At 34.1% G+C, this 23,330-nt stretch overlaps 1 protein-coding gene across 1 annotated transcript in view; it reads right to left on the bottom strand.

The window, feature by feature from the left end:
• The window catches only part of LOC111420226 (otoferlin-like), an 84,678-nt gene that overhangs the window by 10,301 nt on the left and 51,047 nt on the right, over nt 1–23,330 (bottom strand). Inside the window, exons 10-20 of the mRNA XM_071194702.1 lie at nt 20,706–20,790; nt 19,972–20,128; nt 10,707–10,893; nt 10,367–10,553; nt 9,707–10,293; nt 9,456–9,653; nt 9,276–9,392; nt 9,050–9,202; nt 8,480–8,680; nt 3,121–4,515; nt 2,365–2,499 (exon numbers count right to left, since the gene is read on the bottom strand). Of these exons, the coding sequence (XP_071050803.1) occupies nt 2,365–2,499; nt 3,121–4,515; nt 8,480–8,680; nt 9,050–9,202; nt 9,276–9,392; nt 9,456–9,653; nt 9,707–10,293; nt 10,367–10,553; nt 10,707–10,893; nt 19,972–20,128; nt 20,706–20,790 (3,402 nt within the window). The remainder of the gene's footprint in view (nt 1–2,364; nt 2,500–3,120; nt 4,516–8,479; nt 8,681–9,049; nt 9,203–9,275; nt 9,393–9,455; nt 9,654–9,706; nt 10,294–10,366; nt 10,554–10,706; nt 10,894–19,971; nt 20,129–20,705; nt 20,791–23,330) is intronic.

Here is a 23,330-nt window from a genome sequence, read left to right as displayed (position 1 = left end):
CAAGGAAAAGTAGAAGGCAGAAATCTAAGGAGTAGATTACCAACTAGGTGGCTGGACCAGGTAAAGGAGATAACAGACACCCCGCTGTAAGGCGCACATCAAGAGGCACAAGAGTTATGGAGGAACAAAGTAAAAATATGCGCATAAACATGAAATCACAACTTCTCAGTTATAAGAATCATCACTGAGATAAAATAAGTCTATGCCGTATTTGGTGATTTTGACAACTATCGATAACAGTTGTAAAAAGCTCCATCAAGAGATTAAAACTGAAAATGTAGAGAAAACCTGGATAAATTAATAGTTCAAAGAAAAGTAGAAGGCAGAAATCCAAGGAGAAGATTACCAACTAGGTGGCTGGACGAGGTAAAAGAAAAAATAGACACCTCGCTGTAAGGCGCACTTCAAGAGGCACAAGAGTTATGGAGGAATAAAGTAAAAATATGCTCATAAACATGAAATCACAACTTCTCAGTTATAAGAATCGTCACTGAGATAAAATAAGTCTATGCCGTATTTGGTGATTTTGACAACTATCGATAACAGTTGTAAAAAGCTCCATCAAGAGATCAAAGACAACCAAGAGATCAAAACAGAAAATATAGAGAAAACCTGGATAAATTAATAGTTCAAGGAAAAGTAGAAGGCAGAAATCCAAGGAGAAGATTACCAACTAGGTGGCTGGACGAGGTAAAAGAAAAAATAGACACCTCGCTGTAAGGCGCACTTCAAGAGGCACAAGAGTTATGGAGGAATAAAGTAAAAATATGCTCATAAACATGAAATCACAACTTCTCAGTTATAAGAATCATCACTGAGATAAAATAAGTCTATGCCGTATTTGGTGATTTTGAAGACTATCGATAATACTTGTAAAAAGCTCCATCAAGAGATCAAAGACAATTAAGAGATCAAAACAGAAAATATAGAGAAAACCTGGATAAATTAATAGTTCAAGGAAAAGTAGAAGGCAGAAATCCAAGGAGAAGATTATCAACTAGGTGGCTGGACCAGGTAAAAGAGATAACAGACACTCCGCTGTAAGGCGCACTTCAAGAAGTAAGTAGAAGATCGCCAATTATGGAGGAATAAAATAAAAGAATGCTCAGAATGCTAATAGTAGTTAATTTATCTACTTTACATCGTATATCACTAGAGTCTTTATATCGAAGTGCAAATACTTTATAAGAAATCTAAATCGTTTTCAGACATGTCATTCGGAAAATGTTTATCTTAAAACCAACAGTATGCCAAAAGTTGGGGTACAATTTAAAATGTGATGTAACTCAAATCAGGTGGACAAGTGGACTTGCTACTTTGAAGGTCTGTATACACAGAGAAAAGGTGATATAACTTTCGCCGAAAGCCAAAGATTATAGAACGCAGAGGTTGAGGAAATCCATAAAGCTGTTTTGGCATTTCCCGCAACACTGCATTCTAAAGCGCATACACAATAAGCGAGGAACAATAGCGGTTTCTAAAAAACAAGTCGATAGTTGAAACGGTCTTTGTAGCTAACCAAGTAAAGAGAGAGAGATAAAATATAATAAGATACGACTGCCGGACGTTATTATTGGTTAATTTGTTTTTAAGATGAGTTGGATTAGTGACATTGAAGGATGGGTAAAAAAATTCATGAATCATATTTTCTAGGTTAATAAGGACCATTTTCTGTATGACTCAGTTTATTCCATCTCTTTAAATCTTTAAACAATCAGACGTTTAGACGTTTTGAAATAGATGTTTTTACTTTGACAGTTGATTAATTCGATTTTAAGATGAGTTGGATTAGTAATATTTGAGAAATGGGTCAAAATCATTCTTGGTTTAAAGGAAGAATAAACGCCGATTCTAGACCTAGGTCTTGTACTAGTTCTAGTGATAGTGCAAAATTAGAACTAACACTAGACCTAGAACTAGAAACATTCGGGTTTAGCCGCACGTCTTTCAAGACGGCTAAACGCGAATGATTCTACTTCTTGGTCTTATGTTTGTTTTAGTGATAGTGCTAGAGGAAAACTAGAACTAGCACTAGACCTAGATCTAGAAACATTCGGGTTTAGCCGCACGTCTCTCAAGATGGCTAAACCCGAAGGTTTCTAATTCTAGGGCTAGTGTTAGTTCTAGTTTAGTTCAATAAAAATACGCAACATAGTGATATCTTATGTTAACTAGCGCTACCTACAATTGTCACTAGAACTAACATTAAACCTAGAACTAGAAACATTCAGACATGTTGCATTTTATGTGGGACAAAGTAAGTCCACATACATATTTTAATATATTGCATCTTAAGTGAAATTCACTGTATAACAAAATTTAAAATTGACAAACCCACTTTTTAATCACTACCTTTTTTAATACCTTAAATAATCCTACGATTCTACTATCATCATCTGTATCATCACCAGTCTTTTTCCCTCTATACAAAGGAAAAGTATTTAACCACTCTTTGAATCCTTCAAATTCAGGTCTTGCTTCTAATTCCGTTGGGTAAATCTAAGAAAAACAATTATTAAAACAAAAATACGTGCGACGATAGCAACAAACCTCCCAGCAACAAACTTTTACCCGTAATTTCCTATCTACTTTCTTAGCTGATTTTCCTTATTATTAGAGATAGCGAAAAACTAAACGCACCACTTGAAAGCTTATCAAATACGAAAGTTGTTTAGAGGAAGAGTATTTAAGCGTTTCTGCGTGTAGGGATGAACATTAAGAGTGATTTAAGCATGACGAAGATAAATATTGACCTACGAAAACTCGGATTAAAATAGCTGACGGAGCGCCCTTTCTGACTGTGATAACAGTTTTTTAAAATTCGGTTTCATAACATTTGCACAAGGCCTTGAAGTTTGGTAATTTTGAGCTATTTTAAGTACAGCGTGGTGTTCTTCATTTTTTATTGATCTTAATATCAACTTATCGGCAGACGAAAACCGGTTTTAGATAGAGAAAGGTTCAAGCTTTCAAGTGGTGCGTTTAGTTTTTCGCTATATCTAATAATAAGGAAGATATCAGCTAAGAAAGTAGATAGGAAATTACGGGTAAAAGTTTGTTGCTGGGAAGTTTGTTGCTATCGTCGCACGGGTAAATATGAATGTGATAAAATCTAATTACTTTGCATAAAGCCGGTTTTAATTTATTTCGTTTCCTAAACCCTTTAGGACTAATCCTAGCTGCAAATCTCGAGGCTGTCGCGGCAGTTTTAAATCCAAATCGCTTTTTATGTTCATTCGGACTTTTTTCTGTTACACCATTACTGTTTGCTTTTATGTTTAAATTTTCTTCGGTTTGGTTCATTTGAATCGAACCATCGGCGTTAAACATTCTCCTTGCTTCTTTTGATTCGGCAATCATTTCTTCGACTGAAGCGAAATATTTCGTCCACCAATCTTTGCCGTCATCCTCGTCGATTTCATCGTTATCCAAACTTAATTTTCTGCCGCTTTTTTTATTTCCATCGACCTTTTTTTTAATGCAATCTTGTGTCCCATATCCAAAACCGATTTGAGTATCTTTATTAGGTAATAAAGGACTTTTTTCAATACTATTATCGGTGTCGATAAGTAATGTGTGAGCTAAATGATTATTTTCTAAACAATCTAAAGCTTTTAATTGGTGTAAAGATTTTTTTCGTTCTTCAGCTTCGCGCTCGCGTTTCGTTAAAGGATTATAAACGTATTTGTGAACTGAATTGATCATATGGGTACCAACTAAAGTGTATCGACCAAAACTCCGACAATCAACCGCTCGAATTGTAAGTGGGGGCCTATAAAGTTCTTGTTCGGGTAGATCAAGATCGAGAAATTTAACAGGGCTATTAAAATTAGGATTTTTTCGCGCGTTTTGAATTATTGATGAATATAAAATGTGACCGGCACATTCAATATCCACCCTTGGTTTATCAACTTTTAAAAGATGTATTCGTTTAAGATCTCTGAGTCCCCAAAAAAGAACTTCAATCCGATATCTAGCCAACGTCGGTCGAATTCCTTTAGGCACCGGTAAAATTGGACCAACATTTTTAACTTCATCCTTATAAACAGGAATTTCTTTAGGCGGTGGCAAATTCGGCAAATCATTATCGTCGTTCGAAATCTCTAACAATTCAAACGTAGCCAAAAGTTCTCCAGCCCGATCACTTCCTCGCGTAATATCGAACCATTCCAACGGAGCCGGAAATTTTGGTTTCGCGTAATTTTCTTGTTTTAGTTTCACGTGAGCTTTCGCGATCGCTCTTCCGATAAATTCCGATTTTCCGACTTTGTCTTGATCGAAAATTTCAATTATTATTGTTGGGGGGTCGTGTTGAATTTCTTCTCCGGTGCCGTAAATTAAAATTTCTTCGAAAATTAATAATTCGTCCCATGTGGGGCTTAATGTTTCATCGATCACTTGTGTCGTTTTGCTAAATTCTCCAGCTACTACCGTTGCAAAAGGGTCAGATAACCCGGAAGCATCAGAACCAATTAACGATCTTGCTTGGTAAACATGAGCACGTAATTGAAATATCTAAAACAAAAAAAAAGAATTGTGATGTGTTGAGTAATACGATAAAAATAAAATAACAGATGTATTATAAATGAGCTTAAATAACAAACAAGATAACGAAATTATAGAAGACTTAGAATGCCCATTTGGTGTATAGCTAATTAATTGAGCTTTGGAACGAACTTTCAAACGATACTGTTGCCTTAGTTTATTTAAAGGATGTCTTAATCTCGAGAAAAAGGAATCAGCTTTATATTCGACCAGGAATAATGTTAATAATGGTTATTTGTCGCAAAGAAATGTGCGTACAATAGTCAACAATACAAGAAAGTAATAATAATATTCAATAAAAAATGCAATTTAAGTATTCCTCTATTGAGTAGAAGGTGTATTGCAGTAACAATCGCTTCACTTTCCCTCTGAAGATGGGCAACGGCAAATCAGAATAGGCTGGTGGTAATTTATTATATAATTTTATACACATATAATTAGTGCTTTGTTGTGCTCTTTTGATACGGTGTTGTGGAATGACGATCCTGTTTTTCTGCTTAGTGTCATGTTGGTGGATATCACTATGTGATGAATATCTCATTTTGTTCTTATGCAGAAGGATTACTGCCGCCGGTATGTAGACGCTAGGGACAGTTAATATTTGCATCGCTTTAAACATGCTTCTGCAGCTGTCTCGCGGTCCTGCACACGCCAAAGCTCTAAGGGCTTCCTTTTGCTGGATTAAGAACTTGGAAATTTGAGGCGATGATCTCCACACCTGAACCGCCTACGGCTGAAGTAGGCGGTTCTAGCAGCTTCATGGGTTGAGATAATCCTTATTCTTCTGATGAGGTAGGTTACTGTGGCTAACTTTTTTATAACCACTCTTTCGCTTCCAGCTCGACTTCTTCGGACCTTCAGAGGAGTTCCTGTCTGTCTCTAGATGTTACCAACAGCGAAGTATCATCAGCGAAAAGGCACGTCAAATCAGCCGTTAAGTTTTGTGGTAAGTCATTGATATAGATCAGGAACAAAACCGGGCCAAGAACAGATCCCTGTGGCATTCTGAAGTGTCCTATTTGTCTTCTTGCCGAGAATCTTCCTTTCCAGTAAACAATTTGTGTTCTATCCTGGAGATATGTCCTGAAGAGTGAAAGTGAAGTACCCCTTATACCGTAGTAGTCTAGCTTAGCGAGCAGAATCTGATGGTCGACGGAATCAAAAGCATTTGTTAGATCGCAGCATTTGAGTGGTGCTTCTTCCTTTTTGTTGAAAACATTTGCATTCTTTATTACTCGTTCAAAGACCTTGGATAGTGTTGCTTGTATTGCGATGGGCCTGTTATTAGTGCAATTCGCTTTATCACTACACTTGAAAAATGGCACCACCTTTGAAACTTAAATTCTTCTGGATAAATTCCATCTAGCATGCATTGATTGATAGCATCTGTTAACGGTTTTGCTATTTCGTCTCGTATACTCTTTAATAAAATTGATGAAATTCTATACAAGTCTAAAGTATTTTTTGATTTTAGGTTCTGTATGACACTTCCGACCTCTATCAAATCTACTGGTGAGAGGATAATACTCGCGACCGATCTGCTTCTCTTCACGAAGATTTCCGGACAGAGCACAGGTCCAGGTTCAGAGTGTATCTGGTTGCCAATCTCACAAAAATAATTATTAAAGTCATCCGGGTGTCTAATTTCTTTTGGTAGAATTCGTTTTTAATTACCGTCCAAATGGCCTTGGAACGATTGTCGCTATTTTGTATAAAGTTGGAAAGAGTTATAGCTTTTTGTTGTTGAATTGCTTGCTTGTATTCTAATTTGTATCGCTTGTAAATTTCCATGTGTTCAGGTAAGTTCACAACTGTTGCCATAGTGTGCAATATATCCAATAGTCTCTTTTTGTTCTGCAGTTCCGGAGGAAAATTCATTTGACAACATCTTTTCTTGGTATCGGGTACTTCTTTTTCAGGTAATATGTGATTGAACGAATTTGTGAATGTGGTATGGAACGAGGAATAACCAAGATGAGCATCTAGCCATTGCGTCCCACGAAGACTTTGATTGAATGCAAGTATTTTCTCTGTTGTAATTAATATTATCTTTTTCATATTTGTAATGTTTGTGATTTTTCCCGCTACCTTTTCTTTCTGAAATCCCTAGAAGGGTCTTTAAACAATGCGTCTTGCATGATTTTTGGTGATCAGGTGAATTATGTATTTCCCACAAACTGTCTTCTTTCGCTTAGTGAGTAGTGTTGAGTTTATGCCATCGTTTGCATCAACAATAACGTATTCCACCTATTTTCTATGTTTTGCAGTAAAGAATGGGTTGGAAGTGTATATTGACCTTGACAATCGCTAAATTGTTTGGGTGCCTCTTCGCTTCGATGACAATAACCTTTCATTTTTCTATACTTCTAATCGCCCAATTGCGTTGGTCTTGCGAATGGAGTTTGAAGTGCGACATGAAAGAAATATTAGAATTCTTCAAAGATGATAACGAAGAGAAGTGACTATTTTGATTCAGTTATATAGATCGGGCAGAATACACATAAAACGCCAAAAATTAATTTCCAACACCAATTCCTATCTTATCTTAGGGCTCCACCAAACTATATACAGTCTTTAGTACTAGAAAATATTACTGGCAAGAATCATTTGGAGATTTTAGATCATTAGTGACATTGCAAAAACTTTTACAGAATGTGAAACTGAATATGAACCTAAGCAGAACTAGCTATTTTATTTATAAATGTCAAAATAATAATAATATTATTAACAAAAACTTAATGAGAAAGATGAGACAGCTTATTTTTGACCAGTTTTTCTATTCGTTGTTCAATTAATGACAGCGGTGCGCGAAATGGATCACGAATGCTCACACTATTTCTATATTTTGTTTTAATTACACTCATTATTGAAAATCCAACCTCACAGAGGTAAGTCGTGTAAAAAGGAAGTAGTTTCTTCATAGTAATATCAGGGAGCTCAGGATATTCTGTTTTAACTTATAACCAAAAAGATGCAAGCGAATTATTATCATCTTCGAAGCTATCAAGCTCTTCTCCTGCATCGTGCATGAATGTCTCTTAGTTGTCAAACATGCCATAACACTTTCTTGATAAGCTATCTTTCCATGCTTTAAGTTTTCGTTTCTGTCCATCCATTTTGTCTGCAATGGTAAAACAGGAAACCATCCTTCTTTGGCAAAGATGTCAATTTACATCAAGGAAAAATTAGGGCGAATTTTCTTTTTTGTTCTGAAGGAACACCGATGGTTCGTTCCGAAACTCGAATACTCTTGAACCAATGGACAACCAATGCAGCTCAGCATGTAACAAGATCTTTTTATAGCATAATACAGCAAATAACCGCGAGTTCAAAGTATTTGCCTTAATATAATTATCAATTTTCACGACCTCGACAAGCACATCGTTAAATTCTGGGGACATTTGTTTTGTTACCGGATTTTCCCGGTCGACTTGCATTCAGGTGCAAGCTTTTTAATCTGTGTAGCTACTCCAAAATGTCGTCTTATCATTGCAGCAGCCCCGTCAGATCATACACCTACACAAAATTTGAGGTCCAATCCACAATTATTGACTACGTAATCTGTCACAGTTTTGTATATTCCTGAACTAGTGGTTTTTGTTGGCAAAAAATTTTTCCTGCAGGTCACCATTCTGTTCAAATCTCACATACACCAAAAGAATAGCCTCACCAGCAAGATCTGTAGATTCGTCAAGTTGAAAAGCAAAATATTTTAATGCAGTATTATTCTCGTCATACACATTGTATTCGAACTGAAACCAAAGACCGGATCTACAAGACTGATTATTAATTAGACCGATGCTGATTTATGCAGCGGAAATTTGAGACTGTAAATAAGTTAAACCGTAATATTACACTCGAGAAAAATAAAAATAAATTTCTACAAAACATCAACAATAAAAAGATAAATAATTCATTTTTTTAAATAACTTACATGTTTTTCGACGTAGTGAATAATCGATGGCGGTAACGCTCTGGGTCTTTCGACGTTTCGAATCTCCTGGGTTATCTCGTATCCTTTCGGTATGCCATTGATGAAGTTCTTTTTGTGTTTTAAAATACCGAGCCATAGGATTATATCGAGTTTCACCTGTATCGTCCAACCGCTGGGACCGGAAGCTCGTTTTCCCGGCAGCTGCGAAACGACGAGAACACTGGATGAACTCAAGCTTATTGTTGGAAAGAAGTTTAATTAACTAGTGCATCAGGTGAACTGTTTCGCTGGAACGTGCTTTATGTTCTTCTTAAATGTCCCTTTTAGATATTTTATTATATTAATTTGGATTATGTAAATGATATAATTAGAATAAATTTTAATAAAATACTTAGTAACTACGAGAAAACTAATATTTGCGCGATATCACATGAAGGTAAATGTTAAAACAAACGAAACTATTCCCAGTTGAGTTACTCGTGTTCTCCGTGTTTAACTAATACTATTTGTGTGCTTCAAACAAACTTTAACACTTAACAGTTGCTTTTAAGATACATAAAAAACGGGTACCTTTAGGAATATTGTTTGAACTTTTCCCGACTCTCTTCCGGCTTCTTCGTCGACAATCGAATAAATAATATCCCTTGCGGATATACGTTGGTAAGCTTGACGTTTACCGCCGCTAATAATCCACAGGAAAACGTCTGGGAGAGAATGTTGGGGCTGAAAATGGGAGAAGCGTGAAAATGACATTACACGTCGTCTCAGTTTATCCCGTTGTCGGCAATAATCTTACGTCCTCAACGAGTCCTTTTAGTTTAGCGAGATAAGATTGGGCCGTCTTGTAACGCTCCCGAAAGGAATTTTTCGTCACCAAAGCCCTGAGGTTCTTTGACATATTTCCTGTGTGTTCCTTTTGTTGTGAAAATCCGACATTAATTAAATTTTGTTTAAGGTGGGAGCGAAAATCACTCACCAACTCACGTAAGCATAGTTTGAGGTGTTCCTTATCAAGCTTCGTCTTTCCGGTTCCCGGCCCGGTGGTGGAGCCCTTTGAAATTGTTACGTATTTGGCGCAACCTACGGATAGCTCCTCTAAAACTTGTTTTAGCTGAAGTTCAGCTTCGGAACGCTCGCATTCCATCATAGCGTGGACTTCATTTAAACCTTCCTCCTGCGTGATTACAAGATTAAAGAAATGTTTTATTTATGTGTTGTGTGAGTTACCAATTTATCCGCAATTTTTGAAATGATGTTGGAGTTATACATTCTCCTCCGATGATCGGGCCAAACAGATCGAACGTGCATGCAAGGTTTATTATCCCAATACGGTAAAAAATAATAAATTTTATCGTGAGTCATCGGTTTCGTTGGCGTTGTGGTGCTTTGCCAGGAAGCGTCGGTAATTATACTTTCTAATTCGTCGCTATCGGAATCGCTTTTATTCATTTTTGATTCATTGTTTCCATCGATGGCATTTCCCGCATTCCCAATGGTAACTTCAAAATAAACAGGTTTATCTGCGAGTTTTTTATCGATCATGGAAGCGCTTAATATGGTTGAAAACAAAAAGAATTCTTCGTTTTTTCCGTAAGCTGATTCATTTATTGATTGTGTCGCTTCTAAATCGACTTCGGATGGGCCTATATCGATGTTATCGGTGATTTCCGTTCTGATAGCGATTAAAAGTCGCGCTCGATATGAAACTCCTTCGCCTAAACCGGTGTTCAACGAAGAGTGTTCATCAATTAAGCTATAATCGCGGGTTGAGCCGTAAAGATGAATGAACGAAGGACCGAACGTCGGAAGAAATCCTGGAAAAAAAGAAGTTGAAGAGGATTGTAATTTTCGATTTTGCTTCCCAGGATACCTGAAGATGACTCTCACCCTTCTCTCCGTCATTGGAAATCGTTTTCAAATCGATGAAATGAGTCCCTATGACCGTTGGTTTCACCGGATCGTTGTCTCTTAGCTGAATTTTAATCCTTTGACACAAAGGTGGGAACATTTCGGTAAAAACGAGCTGTTCGTTCCAAACGGGAGCGTAACTATGTTTTTTCACGCTCGTCTTTCCCTAGAAAAAAAATGAATTTTTTATTCGTTCGCCAATAAATTTTGTTCAATCAACGCGAATACGATCGGAAACTCGTTTCGAACGTGAAACAGTAAATTTGAAATTTCTTACGTAGTTGTGTAAAACCGTAAAATCGCGTATCGTATTGCTTACCGTTAACCCCGCGAAGGAAACCTGCACAAACGGGTCCACTAGGTCGCTCGTTTCCCCGGTGAAAGCCTTCTTTACGTTTGCCATCAAAGAGGAGTTCATTTTCGGCAGTCCATCCGCCCTGTATATTTTGACTATGAACCGAGCTCTCTGCCTATCGATCGGAACACCATCAGGTAAGAGGAGATTACTAGAAACACGAACAACAAAAAATATAGTGTTGGAAATGTTAAAAAAGTTTTATTTAAGAATTCAGAGTGTAAAATAACTTTAAAAAAAACGTAACAAGTGTTTTCAGTTTTTATATTTGGATATAACCACATTAATTATTAAAATAACTCAATAATGATAATAATAATATATATTTATTAACCTCATTACATACAAAAAGAATTAAAAAAAAAAAAACTACAAAATAAAAACCAATAAAAAGTAACATAATCAAACAAAATATCAATTAAACTAAATTTGGAGCTAAAAAGGACCAAGTCAGTTAAGCAAGAATGCTAAACTGTTTTTCATTGGCCCTTGAATATAAAAATAATATATACCGGGTGTTTCATTTAAAATGATATGCTTATATCTTAAAAACAAAAACTCGAATCGAAAAAAGTTTCAAGTAAACATTTTTTGGTGTTTAACATGGACGCCGGCTATATCTCAGAAACTGTTGATCGCATAGTTTTCAGACAAAAAAATTCTTATACAAAGTGACCCATAGAAACTGCTGGAAATTATTTTCAAGTTTGTAAAACTACCGCTAAGGGGCGTAATGCCAACGACAAAATTTAAAATGTAGTTTTTCGGAATATTTTAATAATAAACTTCATTCGGCTATAACATTTTTAGAATCTTTAGATAATTTCTGACAACTTTCGTTAGTCAATTTTTTTGCTTACTGCTTAAATAAGTTACATTTACTATTATAAAAGTAGCCCTAACTTTGGAATTGTTCATCCGAATACATCAAAATTGGTCTTGCTGGAAAGAGAAGGAATTTTTGTATTCGATGACATCCGAAATTAGCCGATTTGCTTTCTAAGTCAAACGCTAGGTGGCGTAATTTGTGAGTTGTATTTATTTTTACAATTTTCTTGAAAAGTTCAAATGGAAACGTATATTTTTGACAAAGTATGTGAAAAGAGCGTTAAAAAGTACGTAATACAGTGAAAACCGCAATATCGTACGTGTTTTAGTCTTACAGATATTCAAAAAAAGAAGGATAAATTAAAACGTAACTACGTTTGGGTGATTATTTAATATCATAGTAAGCTTTCAAAGAACAACTACCTACAACAAGTTATAACAATAATAACGTTTTATACAGGGTGTTTAAAAACAACGTTTAAATATTTATAGAGGTAGTACTACAGTCGAAAACAAGTCGAAAAGTGTTAATCAACATGGGTCCGAAAATAAACCGTTTTTGAAATACAGGATGTTCAAATTTCTTGGGACTCTACGTTTTTTCTCTTAAACTATAATTACTACAGATTTGATACTTGGCAAATCGATACAGTATGAAACTGTCTTTTTTTGAGAATAGTATGATGTTTCCATTGCTTGGAAACATCATATGGTTTGGATAGCAATTTGAATGGCAGGAAGTGTTGGAATTTTTTGTTGAACGATTTACCGGTTTTGTTGGAAGACCTTACTCTGGAGCGAAGACTTGTGCATCTCATTATGCTGTAGCCACAAGAGAAGTTTTAGACGAAATGTTTCCTGAAAAATGGATAGCACGATCACCTGACTTAACCTCTCCCGATTTACTTTCGTTGGGGTTACCTCAAAGAGAAAGTTTACAACCAGGTTCCAACAACACCAAACGATATGAAAAACCGTATCAGAGCAGCTTGCGAATCAATAACTGAAGAAATGCTTGGCAATGTGCAGAGAACGTTTTCAATGAGAATTCAGAAATGTTTAGAAGTGAATGGTCATCATTTTGAGGCATCGATCATTTAATCGATGTATAAAGGTAACTTTATAAATTTTAATCAATGTTCTAAGGTGATTTCAAAAATGAAGAAGAATTTTAGTACTATTTTACGATTAATTAAATCGTTTTTTTATTAATTAAATTTTTTGAATTACATTTTGAAAAATTTTGTTTTATTTTTCTTTTTGTAGATATCTTCATAACGCAGAATTTAAGAAAAACATTTTTTAAGCAAAAAATACTTAGTTTGTCAAGTTGTTCAAAACGTTGAAAGAGAAAAGTATATGTGCGATTTGAAAAAATGAAAATGACGTCAGAAGCGCCTTTAGGCAACCCTAAAAAGAAATCTGCTCATGTGTACCCTGTGCCTCCCTTTTCACCAAAAAAAGTTTACTTGAAATTTTTTTCGATTCGAGTTTTGGTTTTCGAGATATAAGCATATGTCATTTTAAATGAAATACCCTGTATAATACATCATAATGATGAATCCAAACCCAACCCAGCACCAAGTCAATTGTCACAGTGTCAACTCAGAAAATTATAATTTAACGAATTGAAATTAAAAACATAAGGTGAAATCATAAAAAAAGGTATTAATGATATTAACGATGACTCATTTCCTCCTGCTGCATCCACAGCTCCACTTTAAATTTTCTCTTGAATCCGCGCTCATTCTTCAGCCTCATCGGAATAGAAATGTTGTTATAAATGTGAGGCACACAGTATGAAAAAGTTCGTTCAAACCTGTGTCTAACATTTACATTATGAACATCAGTACGAAAACTAATTTTGTTATATAAATAAGGAGGAGTCTTATAAATAAGTATTTTATGATACAAACAAGCACAGTGCAAAATTCTCCGTCGTGACATATCCAGCCAACCAACCCATGCAAGCGAGTGAGATATCCTCTCCCGTCTTTTGATCCCAAACATAAAATGAAGATAAGAGTTCTGTACCCGTTGAATTCGAATTCTGTCCGCAGCATCAATGCAAGAATGGTAAAGCAGATCCCCGTAGTTAAAGATGGATAACACAAGTGCTTCGCACAAATGTATTCTTAATTTTTGATGTAAAAGGTTTTTGTTGCAATGACATGTGGGTTTTGCAATGCTTTAGATTGGAACAGAGATTAATAGTGTAAATTAGGTATAATATTGGTCCTAAGATGAGGTACACCTGAAGTAATATAACCTCTCTTCGACGAAACACCCTGAAATTTAACAATTTGCGAACAATGTAAAAAATAGTTTTTGAAAAAATCGATAGCCAACGGGGAGCAACCAACATAATGAAACACAGCAAGTAAAGTCGAATGATGGAGGGTGTCAAACACCTTAGAAAAGTCAATTAGGATGAGTGCGTGGATGATCCCATCCACGCAAGATATCATCCGTCACATTCAGAAGAGCTGTAGTACCAGGACGAAAACCAGACTGAGTAGATAGAAGTAAATTAAAAGTATTAAGATGATCCCAAATCCTTACAGCCACAATCCTTTCTACTACCTTAGAGCAAACATTTAAGATGCTAATAGGCCGAAGATCATTTAGTCCTGAGGGGTTACTGCATTTAGGGATGGGAGACACTAAGGCAGTCTTCCATTGATCAGGAAAGACACCCAGCTCCAGACAAAAATTGACAATATGGCACAAATACGGAACAATCACAGGGCAGCACAGAAGTAACATCCTTACGCTAATGCCATCACTTCCAACTGCATTGGTTTTAATAGATTGCAGCGCACGATAGATTTCGTCTTCCGAGGCTAAGGAAAAGAATAATGTAGTACTAATCAAAGGCAGAATATTAGACTTTAGAATTTAATAAGCTCTGCATCACCAGAGTTAGTAATTTGAGAGGTTAAAAAAGAATTGTTAATCAAATCAGCATCACCAATGTTGCTAGCAATACTACCAGTCCTATTACCGCCAATGCTCAAAGATGGAAAGGCACCTCACAATTTCCTGGAATCACCATCCCTGAATATGTGAGATAAAAAAGCTCGTGAAATTACGCAGTTCTTTATAATAGGTAAAATCAGAGAGTAGTCTTAAGGTAAATCAGGAAAAGCAGTGGCCCCAACACTGACCCTTGGGGAATTCCAATAGAAATGCACTTTGATGTAGAACAGCTATCATCATTACAACAGACTATTTCTCTTCTGCCACCAAGGTACGATTGAATCATCTTAATACTACTGTCGCCAAAGTTATATCTGCTCAGCTTCTTTATTAATAAATTACGGTCCACACAATAAAAAGCCTTGCTGAAGTTGCAGAACGTAGTTGTCATATACTTGCCTTTCTCATAACAGTCTGTTGCTTGTTGTACAAAATCCATAATTGCGTTTCCTGTGCTACGATTCTGACGAAATCCGTATTGACATGACGCGAACAAGTTATTATTTTCAAAGAAATCGACAATTCTATTCTTTATGATAGTTACAAAATTTTTGAAAATACAGGCAGAAGTGAGATTCGTCGATAATTTTCTATTGCAAGAGGATAGCGTTTCTTGAAGACAAGAGTTACCAATGCTAACTTTAAAGCATTTCGAAAAATATTTTCTCTCATGCAATGGTTGATTAATTTTGTTAAAGGCGATGATATTATTACATCTTTTATCAGCTTTAATATTACAGCGTTTAATCCGTATAAATTCCTAGAAGACTTATTTTTGAAAGAACAGATTGTATCACGAACCTCAATTAAACCGACCGAACCGGTTCCAGGCAGAATTTCCCAGGTGATACAGTGACATTTGATAGCAGCTGATTAAACTGATTGAATTTAATTAATAAGATCTAGGGGAACATTTATAAAGTAATCATTTACTTCTTTTGGGTCAAACATTGTTTCAAAATCTCATCATTATATCTAACTTTAACATCTTTTATCTTGTCTATATAATTTTTTGTCAGAAAGTTAAGTTTTCGCTTTAGTTTCTCACAACGTGTGGTATTGTGAATATCTGTTAAGAAATACAGGCGATTCCTCATGCCCTTGAGATATGCAGAAAACCAGCTTGTGCATTTCTTATTATTTTGCACAATTATTTTTTCCGGAAATGTACTATGAAATGCATGAAAGATAAGTTGTGGTTGGCAGTGATTGGCAGACAAATCATCATGCAATATGAAATTCCAATTTATATCATATAAAGTGTTATAAAACAACATCTTTCTATGACTAGTAATTGGCAAATCAGAGGATTGGGCCCCCACATTCACCTCAACGGGTTATAAACCATAATAGCACAAATTTTTGAGATATTAATTTATTTTATATTAATTTTATTTTTATTTAATTCTGGACCAATGGGAAAAGCTGCAAAACATTATCTAATTTAATTTGGTGTTAAAAATAAGTAACTAATTAGTATGTATTTACTAGGTGTTATACAATTGTGATATGCATAATATAGATAAAAAAAAGTTTTCAGAGACTGTTGAAAGTGTTTAAAAAGGCCAGAAAACACGCCTATGATGCATGACAACAAATTTGGTAAGAAGAACACATGGGCAATGTATGACTATTTGCCAAAATACTGCCAGATGAGGGATGACGAAGAATGGAGTTGCAAATTTTTTTTTTAGTTCTGCTAGATTCCCAACCACTTCGCAAAACCAGAGTTTAGAGTTTTTGGTGCTGCCTCGAAGATATTGTTTTGAATGCTCTGCTAGGATGCCTCACGTTCTTCAAATTATAAAAGTTGAAGTGATTCCATTCACTACTTATAATTAACTCAAACGTTGTCGCTCAAGTACTGATTATTATTGAACTAGAATCATTCGCAGCAACTCTCTAAAGACGGCTAAACCCAAATGATTCTAGTTCTAGGTATAGTGTTAGTTCTATATAGTAACAGTGCTAGTGTAAAACTAGAACTAACACTAGGCCTTAAACTATCTAAGTATCTACCTAGATATTTCTAGAAAGAAACTTTCTAGTTCTAGGTCTAGTGTTAGTTTTAATTTTAATTACTATAGATATATATCGCTAGACCAAGAACTAGAATCATTCGTACGCCTAAACCCAAATGTTTCTAGGTCTAATGTCAGTTCTAGTGACAGCGCAAGTGTAAAACTAGAACTAACACTAGACCTAGAACTAGAAAGTATCTAAGTTTTAGGTTGCTCAGAACGATTGAAAACTGCACCAACATTGTGCAAAATTTCGAAATAGGTTCATAGCGTATTGTTATTCAAAATTGTTGCAAATTGGTTGAGCATAATTTTATACTTGTCTAAATAATTAACAACTAATTTTTCAACAATCCATGTTGCTCAAAATGACTAAAAATTAGTTGATAGTCATGAAAAACTTGTGTAAATGTATAAGGACTAGTTTATAGCAAGTCTAAGTTGCTCAGAACGATTGACAACTGCACCAACATTGTTCAAAATTGCTTTATAAGGTAGCAAAATGTTTCGAAATAGGTTAATAACTATCTCATGTTATTCAAAATCATTGAAAATTGGTTGAGCATAACTTTATACTTGTCTAAATGATTAACAACTAGTTTTTAAACAATCCATGTTGCTCAAAATGACTGAAAACTAGTTGATAGTCATTAAAAACTTGTCTAAATGTATAAGGACTAGTTTATAGCAAGTCCAGGTTGCTCAGAATGACTGAAAACTGCACTAACATTGTCTAAAATTGGTTTATAAGGTAGCAAAATTGTTCAAAATGATTAGAAATAAGTTGATAGCCATCTCATGTTATTCCAAATCATTGAAAACTGGTTGAGCATAATTTTATACTTGTCTAAATGATTAACAACTAGTTTCTAAACAATCCATGTTGCTCAAAATGTCTGAAAACTAGTTGATAGTCATGAAAAACTTGTCTAAATGTATAAGGACTAGTTTGTAGCAAGTCTAGGTTGTTCAGAACGATTGAAAACTGCACCAACATTGTCCAAAATTGCTTTATAAGGTAGCAAAATGTTTCGAAATAGGTTCATAACTATCTCATGTTATTCAAAATCATTGAAAATTGGTTCAGCATAATTTTATACTTGTCTAAATGATTAACAACTAATTTTTCAACAATCCATGTTGCTCAAAATGACTGAAAACTAGTTGATAGTCATTAAAAACTTGTCTAATGTATAAGGACTAGTTTATAGCAAGTCCAGGTTGCTCAGAATGACTGAAAACTGCACTAACATTGTCTAAAATTGGTTTATAAGGTAGCAAAATTGTTCAAAATGATTAGAAATAAGTTGATAGCCATCTCATGTTATTCCAAATCATTGAAAACTGGTTGAGCATAATTTTATACTTGTCTAAATGATTAACAACTAGTTTCTAAACAATCCATGTTGCTCAAAATGTCTGAAAACTAGTTGATAGTCATGAAAAACTTGTCTAAATGTATAAGGACTAGTTTGTAGCAAGTCTAGGTTGTTCAGAACGATTGAAAACTGCACCAACATTGTCCAAAATTGCTTTATAAGGTAGCAAAATGTTTCGAAATAGGTTCATAACTATCTCATGTTATTCAAAATCATTGAAAATTGGTTCAGCATAATTTTATACTTGTCTAAATGATTAACAACTAATTTTTCAACAATCCATGTTGCTCAAAATGACTGAAAACTAGTTGATAGTCATTAAAAACTTGTCTAATGTATAAGGACTAGTTTATAGCAAGTCCAGGTTGCTCAGAATGACTGAAAACTGCACCAACATTGTCTAAAATTGGTTTATAAGGTAGCAAAATTGTTCAAAATGATTAGAAATAAGTTGATAGCCATCTCATGTTATTCCAAATCATTGAAAACTGATTGAGCATAATTTTATACTTGTCTAAATGATTAACAACTAGTTTTTAAACAATCCATGTTGCTTAAAATGACTGAAAACTAGTTGATAGTCACGAAAAACTTGTCTAAATGTATAAGGACTAGTTTGTAGCAAGTCTAGGTTGCTCAGAACGATTGAAAAATGCACCAACATTGTAAAAATTGCTTTATAAGGTAGCAAAATGTTTTGAAATAGGTTCATAACTATCTCATGTTATTCAAAATCATTGAAAATTGGTTGAGCATAATTTTATACTTGTCTAAATGATTAACAACTAATTTTTCAACAATCCATGTTGCTCAAAATGACTGAAAACTAGTTGATAGTCATTAAAAACTTGTCTAATGTATAAGGACTAGTTTATAGCAAGTCCAGGTTGCTCAGAATGACTGAAAACTGCACCAACATTGTCTAAAATTAGTTTATAAGGTAGCAAAATTGTTCAAAATGATTGGAAATAAGTTGATAGCGATCTCATGTTATTCCAAATCATTGAAAACTGGTTGAGCATAATTTTATACATGTCTAAATGATTAACAACTAGTTTTTAAACAATCCATGTTGCTCAAAATGATTAAAAATTAGTTGATTGTCATTAACAACTTGTCTAAATGAATAGGGGCAAGTTTATGGCAAGTCCAAGTGCACCTAGTTTTGCACTAGCACTATTACTAGAACTAACACAAGACCTAGAATTAGAATAATTCGGGTTTAGCAGTCGTAAGAGACGTGCGGCTAAGCCCGAATGTTTCTAGTTCTAGATCTAGCGCTAGTTCGCATAAGATATCACTATGTTGTATATTTGTATTGAACTAAAACTGTTAAAGTGTATATTGACTTTGGAAGTTATGGAAAATAACTATAAAAATATAAATTAAGTTTAACAAATTTAAAAGTAAAAGACTAATTAAAAAAAAAGTAGTGCTCATATTCTTTAAGTTTTACCTTTAAAGTTTTGGGGAAACCGTGCAAAATTAAAATCTCTTAGTAACTTTCTCATCCACAATAAATTTTGATATTCGTTTATTTCGAACAAAGGAAACACTCTCAAAAAGTTACCCGGGCGTTCGTTGTTTAAATTCAAACGAAACTTTTAAGTCGTTCGTTTAGGAATTGCAAAACAAACACCGCCGGAAATTTTAAAAGCGGAATTGTGAGGTTGAGTTGAAAAACGCTGAATGCACTCGATAAAGGGAATTCCACCCCACGAGGAAATGCACTTTAATAAAAGTCCTATATCACGAGTTTGTGACATTCCCTAAATAACAGAATTATTTAGTTTTGTTATAAATCGGTGAAATTTTCGTTAAATAATGCAAAACGAAAGAATTTCAATTAGAAAACCGGACATTGTGCAATTAGTGCCGGTTAATTCTAATTGCTCGGAAATTTCTTTCTTAATTATGGATTTAATGAAAACGGACAAGAAACGAAAACATCGAGAAACTTGAAAGAATCGAAATAAAGTTATCCCACTTGTTTAAATTAAATTAAAAATATTATTTACTTACGCTTCGATGTCATCGTCGTCTTTTTCGCTTTTCGGGGGCACTTTAACGCTGTCTCCTTTACCAATTACGCTAATATCGCACTTTAAATATCCTTTTGGACCACCCGCGATGTCGTCAGGATCCGTTAATAAAGCCCATTTATGATAAAATTGATGATCTGGAATTTCAAAGTTAAATAAATATTTTTTTATTTTAATATAAAGAATCATGCATTTATTACAAATTGATCTGGTTTAAAAGTGATCTTACAATAACATGCTTTAAGAATCAGCATACATCGATTTATATAAAAGCTTTAGCATGCAAAGTTTGAAATTGAATTAAAAAGTGTTTTTCTATTCAAAAAATGTTTTTTTTGTTGTAAGTTTATTTCTTCAAGATAAACAAAGTTATTGGGTTTCAGCTCTAAATGAATTCGATTTTTTTGAATTTGATGTTTTATTTAAAGATTATAATTTTATAGTTAATGTTATTTATTAAAAATTGATTAAATCAAAAAGGGTGGTTCTTTACCAATGTTATTTATCGATTAAATATGTATCTGGAACATTTATAATTAATGCCACGTATGGTTACTATAAACACGAGATTTTCATATTTAAAAATATCAATGTTGCCTATGTACAAGCTATATTTTTATATTTCCCACTCAATCTTTCTGTCTTCATCCACACCCATCATACGCAACTTTCTTTTTATTTTGATTATTAAACATCCAACATCGCGCATCGTACCTGGTTGTGACCAGACCGTAGCAACATCTAACTTAAAGCTCCCCAATAATTTGTTACCCCTGAGTATGCTCCGAGACTGCAACACCTGTGTGCAATAAAAAGAAACAAACGACAATAACATACGAGAAAGAACTAAAGAGAAAAAAATCGAAAAAAATAAAAGATGCAGGAAGTGAATTGGAAACCAGTGTATACGCAGCGTTAAAATTGATTTTTGATCTTAATTGAACAAAAAAATTTGAGCAACTAAAACAATTTTGTTCCAATTATCCCGGAGAAAAACCAAAACAATTTATTTATTTATTTTTTTATTAAAATGTTGGCATAAAAAATTGGAGTGGTTTATCTCCAGGGAAATAAGGTGAAAAACGTTTCCAAGTACCGGAAGCGTCGTATACTGTCTTAACGTCGATCTTGAACGTTCCAACAACGGTTCCTGACCTTAGGATTTTCCTGGAATGTAATACCTAAAACACTTTGATGTTACTCGATTTCAAAAGACTTTCATCTTATACATATAGATTAAATTAATACGTAGAAATAAGATTAATATTAATTTCGAATTCTTCTTATTATATTAAGAAACAAGAATTTTGATGAAATGTATAAAGTTGTTTCCGTAATTTACTCAAGAGAAGAGAATTTACAGCAGAGTTTAGCTTTTAACGTTTCTTGCTTAAGAAATTAAATTTGTGTTTATGCCTAGGAAATCCAACAAAGACTGAAACAAAGTATCCAATTAATATAAAATGTTTTCAAGTTTTAGGAGTTTCAATTTCATACAATACGATTTCAAACTAAGTTGCAATAGTAAAGAAGGAAATTTTAAATAGAGAAATAATTATATATACAGGGTGATTTATAACATACGGAGCAGATTAAAAGGGTAGGTACTAGGGGCCAAACTGAAGTAATTTTCTTAATAATGTTTTGACTACAACGTAATGATCACAAAGATATAGAACGCTAAAGTTGTATTAATGGCCGAGCATTTCTTAAGATATACAGTATTACACTACGTTTAAATTCAAATTAAATTCAAACGAATATTTCGGGGTTACTTAAATAATGTATAATTAGTATCAATAGTAAAATCTTTGTAATATGGCAGTTACGGCTATTTAAAAGTTTGTTAAATCGCTCAAAAACGGGTATTTGTTTGTTGAGAACCGCTCATACCATGTTTTTATTGCTGCCAATCCAGTTGATTTGGTTACCTAGCAGCGGACATTTCATTTAACAAGTATTTTAATTGTTCTTTACTGAATATCAGCGGTTCCCAAAAATGGACGATAACTTATTTAAAACATTAACATGCGATATCTATGTAACTATTAGGTTTTTAACAAAACAGTATTAAGAAAATCTCTTCAGTTTGACTCTAAATACATACCCGTTTAGTTTGCTTCGTATGTTATAAATCACCCTGTATATTGGCGTCAGGTAATTTTCTGCGTTCCACCAGAAAGTAGATACAGATATCCCTCAAACTTTAGTCTACAATTTTTGGAAAATACGAGAACATTGAAATAGGAGACATGCAAAATTATTGTTACTTATTCCACAACATAGTGAAAAGACCCATACACGATTCCATGGTCATTAACATCCATGTTTTTGCTACTAATTGGCAGCTTCTCCCAGCCCATCAAACTTGATATTACAATATAATATCAAACTTCTGTTTCTCATTAAATTTGTTGTATATTTACTTAATTAAAAATAAGTTGCTTACTTAACGTATTTTGCAGCTTTATTTTTACAATTTACTTTTAGTCGTGCCTGATGAAGGCCCCAAATTGATCGAAACATTGTTTTAATATAATAACGATTTCACTTTATCGTTTTTTTTATTAAGATAATATGTATAGATAAATTTATTTATACATGTCTTCGAAAATACAGCTTGTATCCATACTACCTATACCTACTTTTCCATACTGTTTTATTTACAAATGAAGCGGATTTCAACCAACAAGAAGTTTACACACAAGGGTCGTGTTATTTTATTCTGAATCAAAAGTTTCATTCGTTTGACCTACTTTCCATACCGTGGTCCATATATGAGAACTTGGTCTGTAGTTTTGACCTTGTTAACGGCGAAAGCTGGTTTTCTCGTGTTTTACTACAATGTTATCTTTCTTCAGTCTCTTTTCTGGTTGATACGTACTGCATCCACTATTTGTGGCCTCCTTTCATTGTTGGCCGATTGAATGTTCTCCGACGTGTAACCATTCACAAGGAGTATTTAGGTGTTCTTCTAGCAGTATCTAATTTTTTATCAGCAGTATCTAGTGTTTTGCCCGCAGTGTATCTAGTACCTAGTGACCTAGTATATCTAGTATCTCGTGTTTTCTAGTAACAGTGCTTAGACCTCTATAAGAAACATCTAGTCTTCCATTAGTATCTAATTCTCTGTAAGTTGTATCTAGTTTTGTGTCAGAACTGTGGTAGCATATAATCTTTTGACAGCAGTAATCTAGTCTTCCATTAGTTTTCTTTAAACAATATCAGACTTTTGGAAAACCTACTGCTTCAGTGGATAGTCATCCGTAAGCAGTATACAGTCTTCTATTACTTGTATCTAGTATTCAACAAATCATACTTTCCTTTTGTTAATTAAGA

Source organism: Onthophagus taurus, chromosome 1 (genome assembly GCF_036711975.1).
Source record: "Onthophagus taurus isolate NC chromosome 1, IU_Otau_3.0, whole genome shotgun sequence".
NCBI lineage: Eukaryota > Metazoa > Arthropoda > Insecta > Coleoptera > Scarabaeidae > Onthophagus > Onthophagus taurus.
Note: the sequence above shows the minus strand (reverse complement) of the source record. Positions and strands in the feature narration are given on the sequence as shown.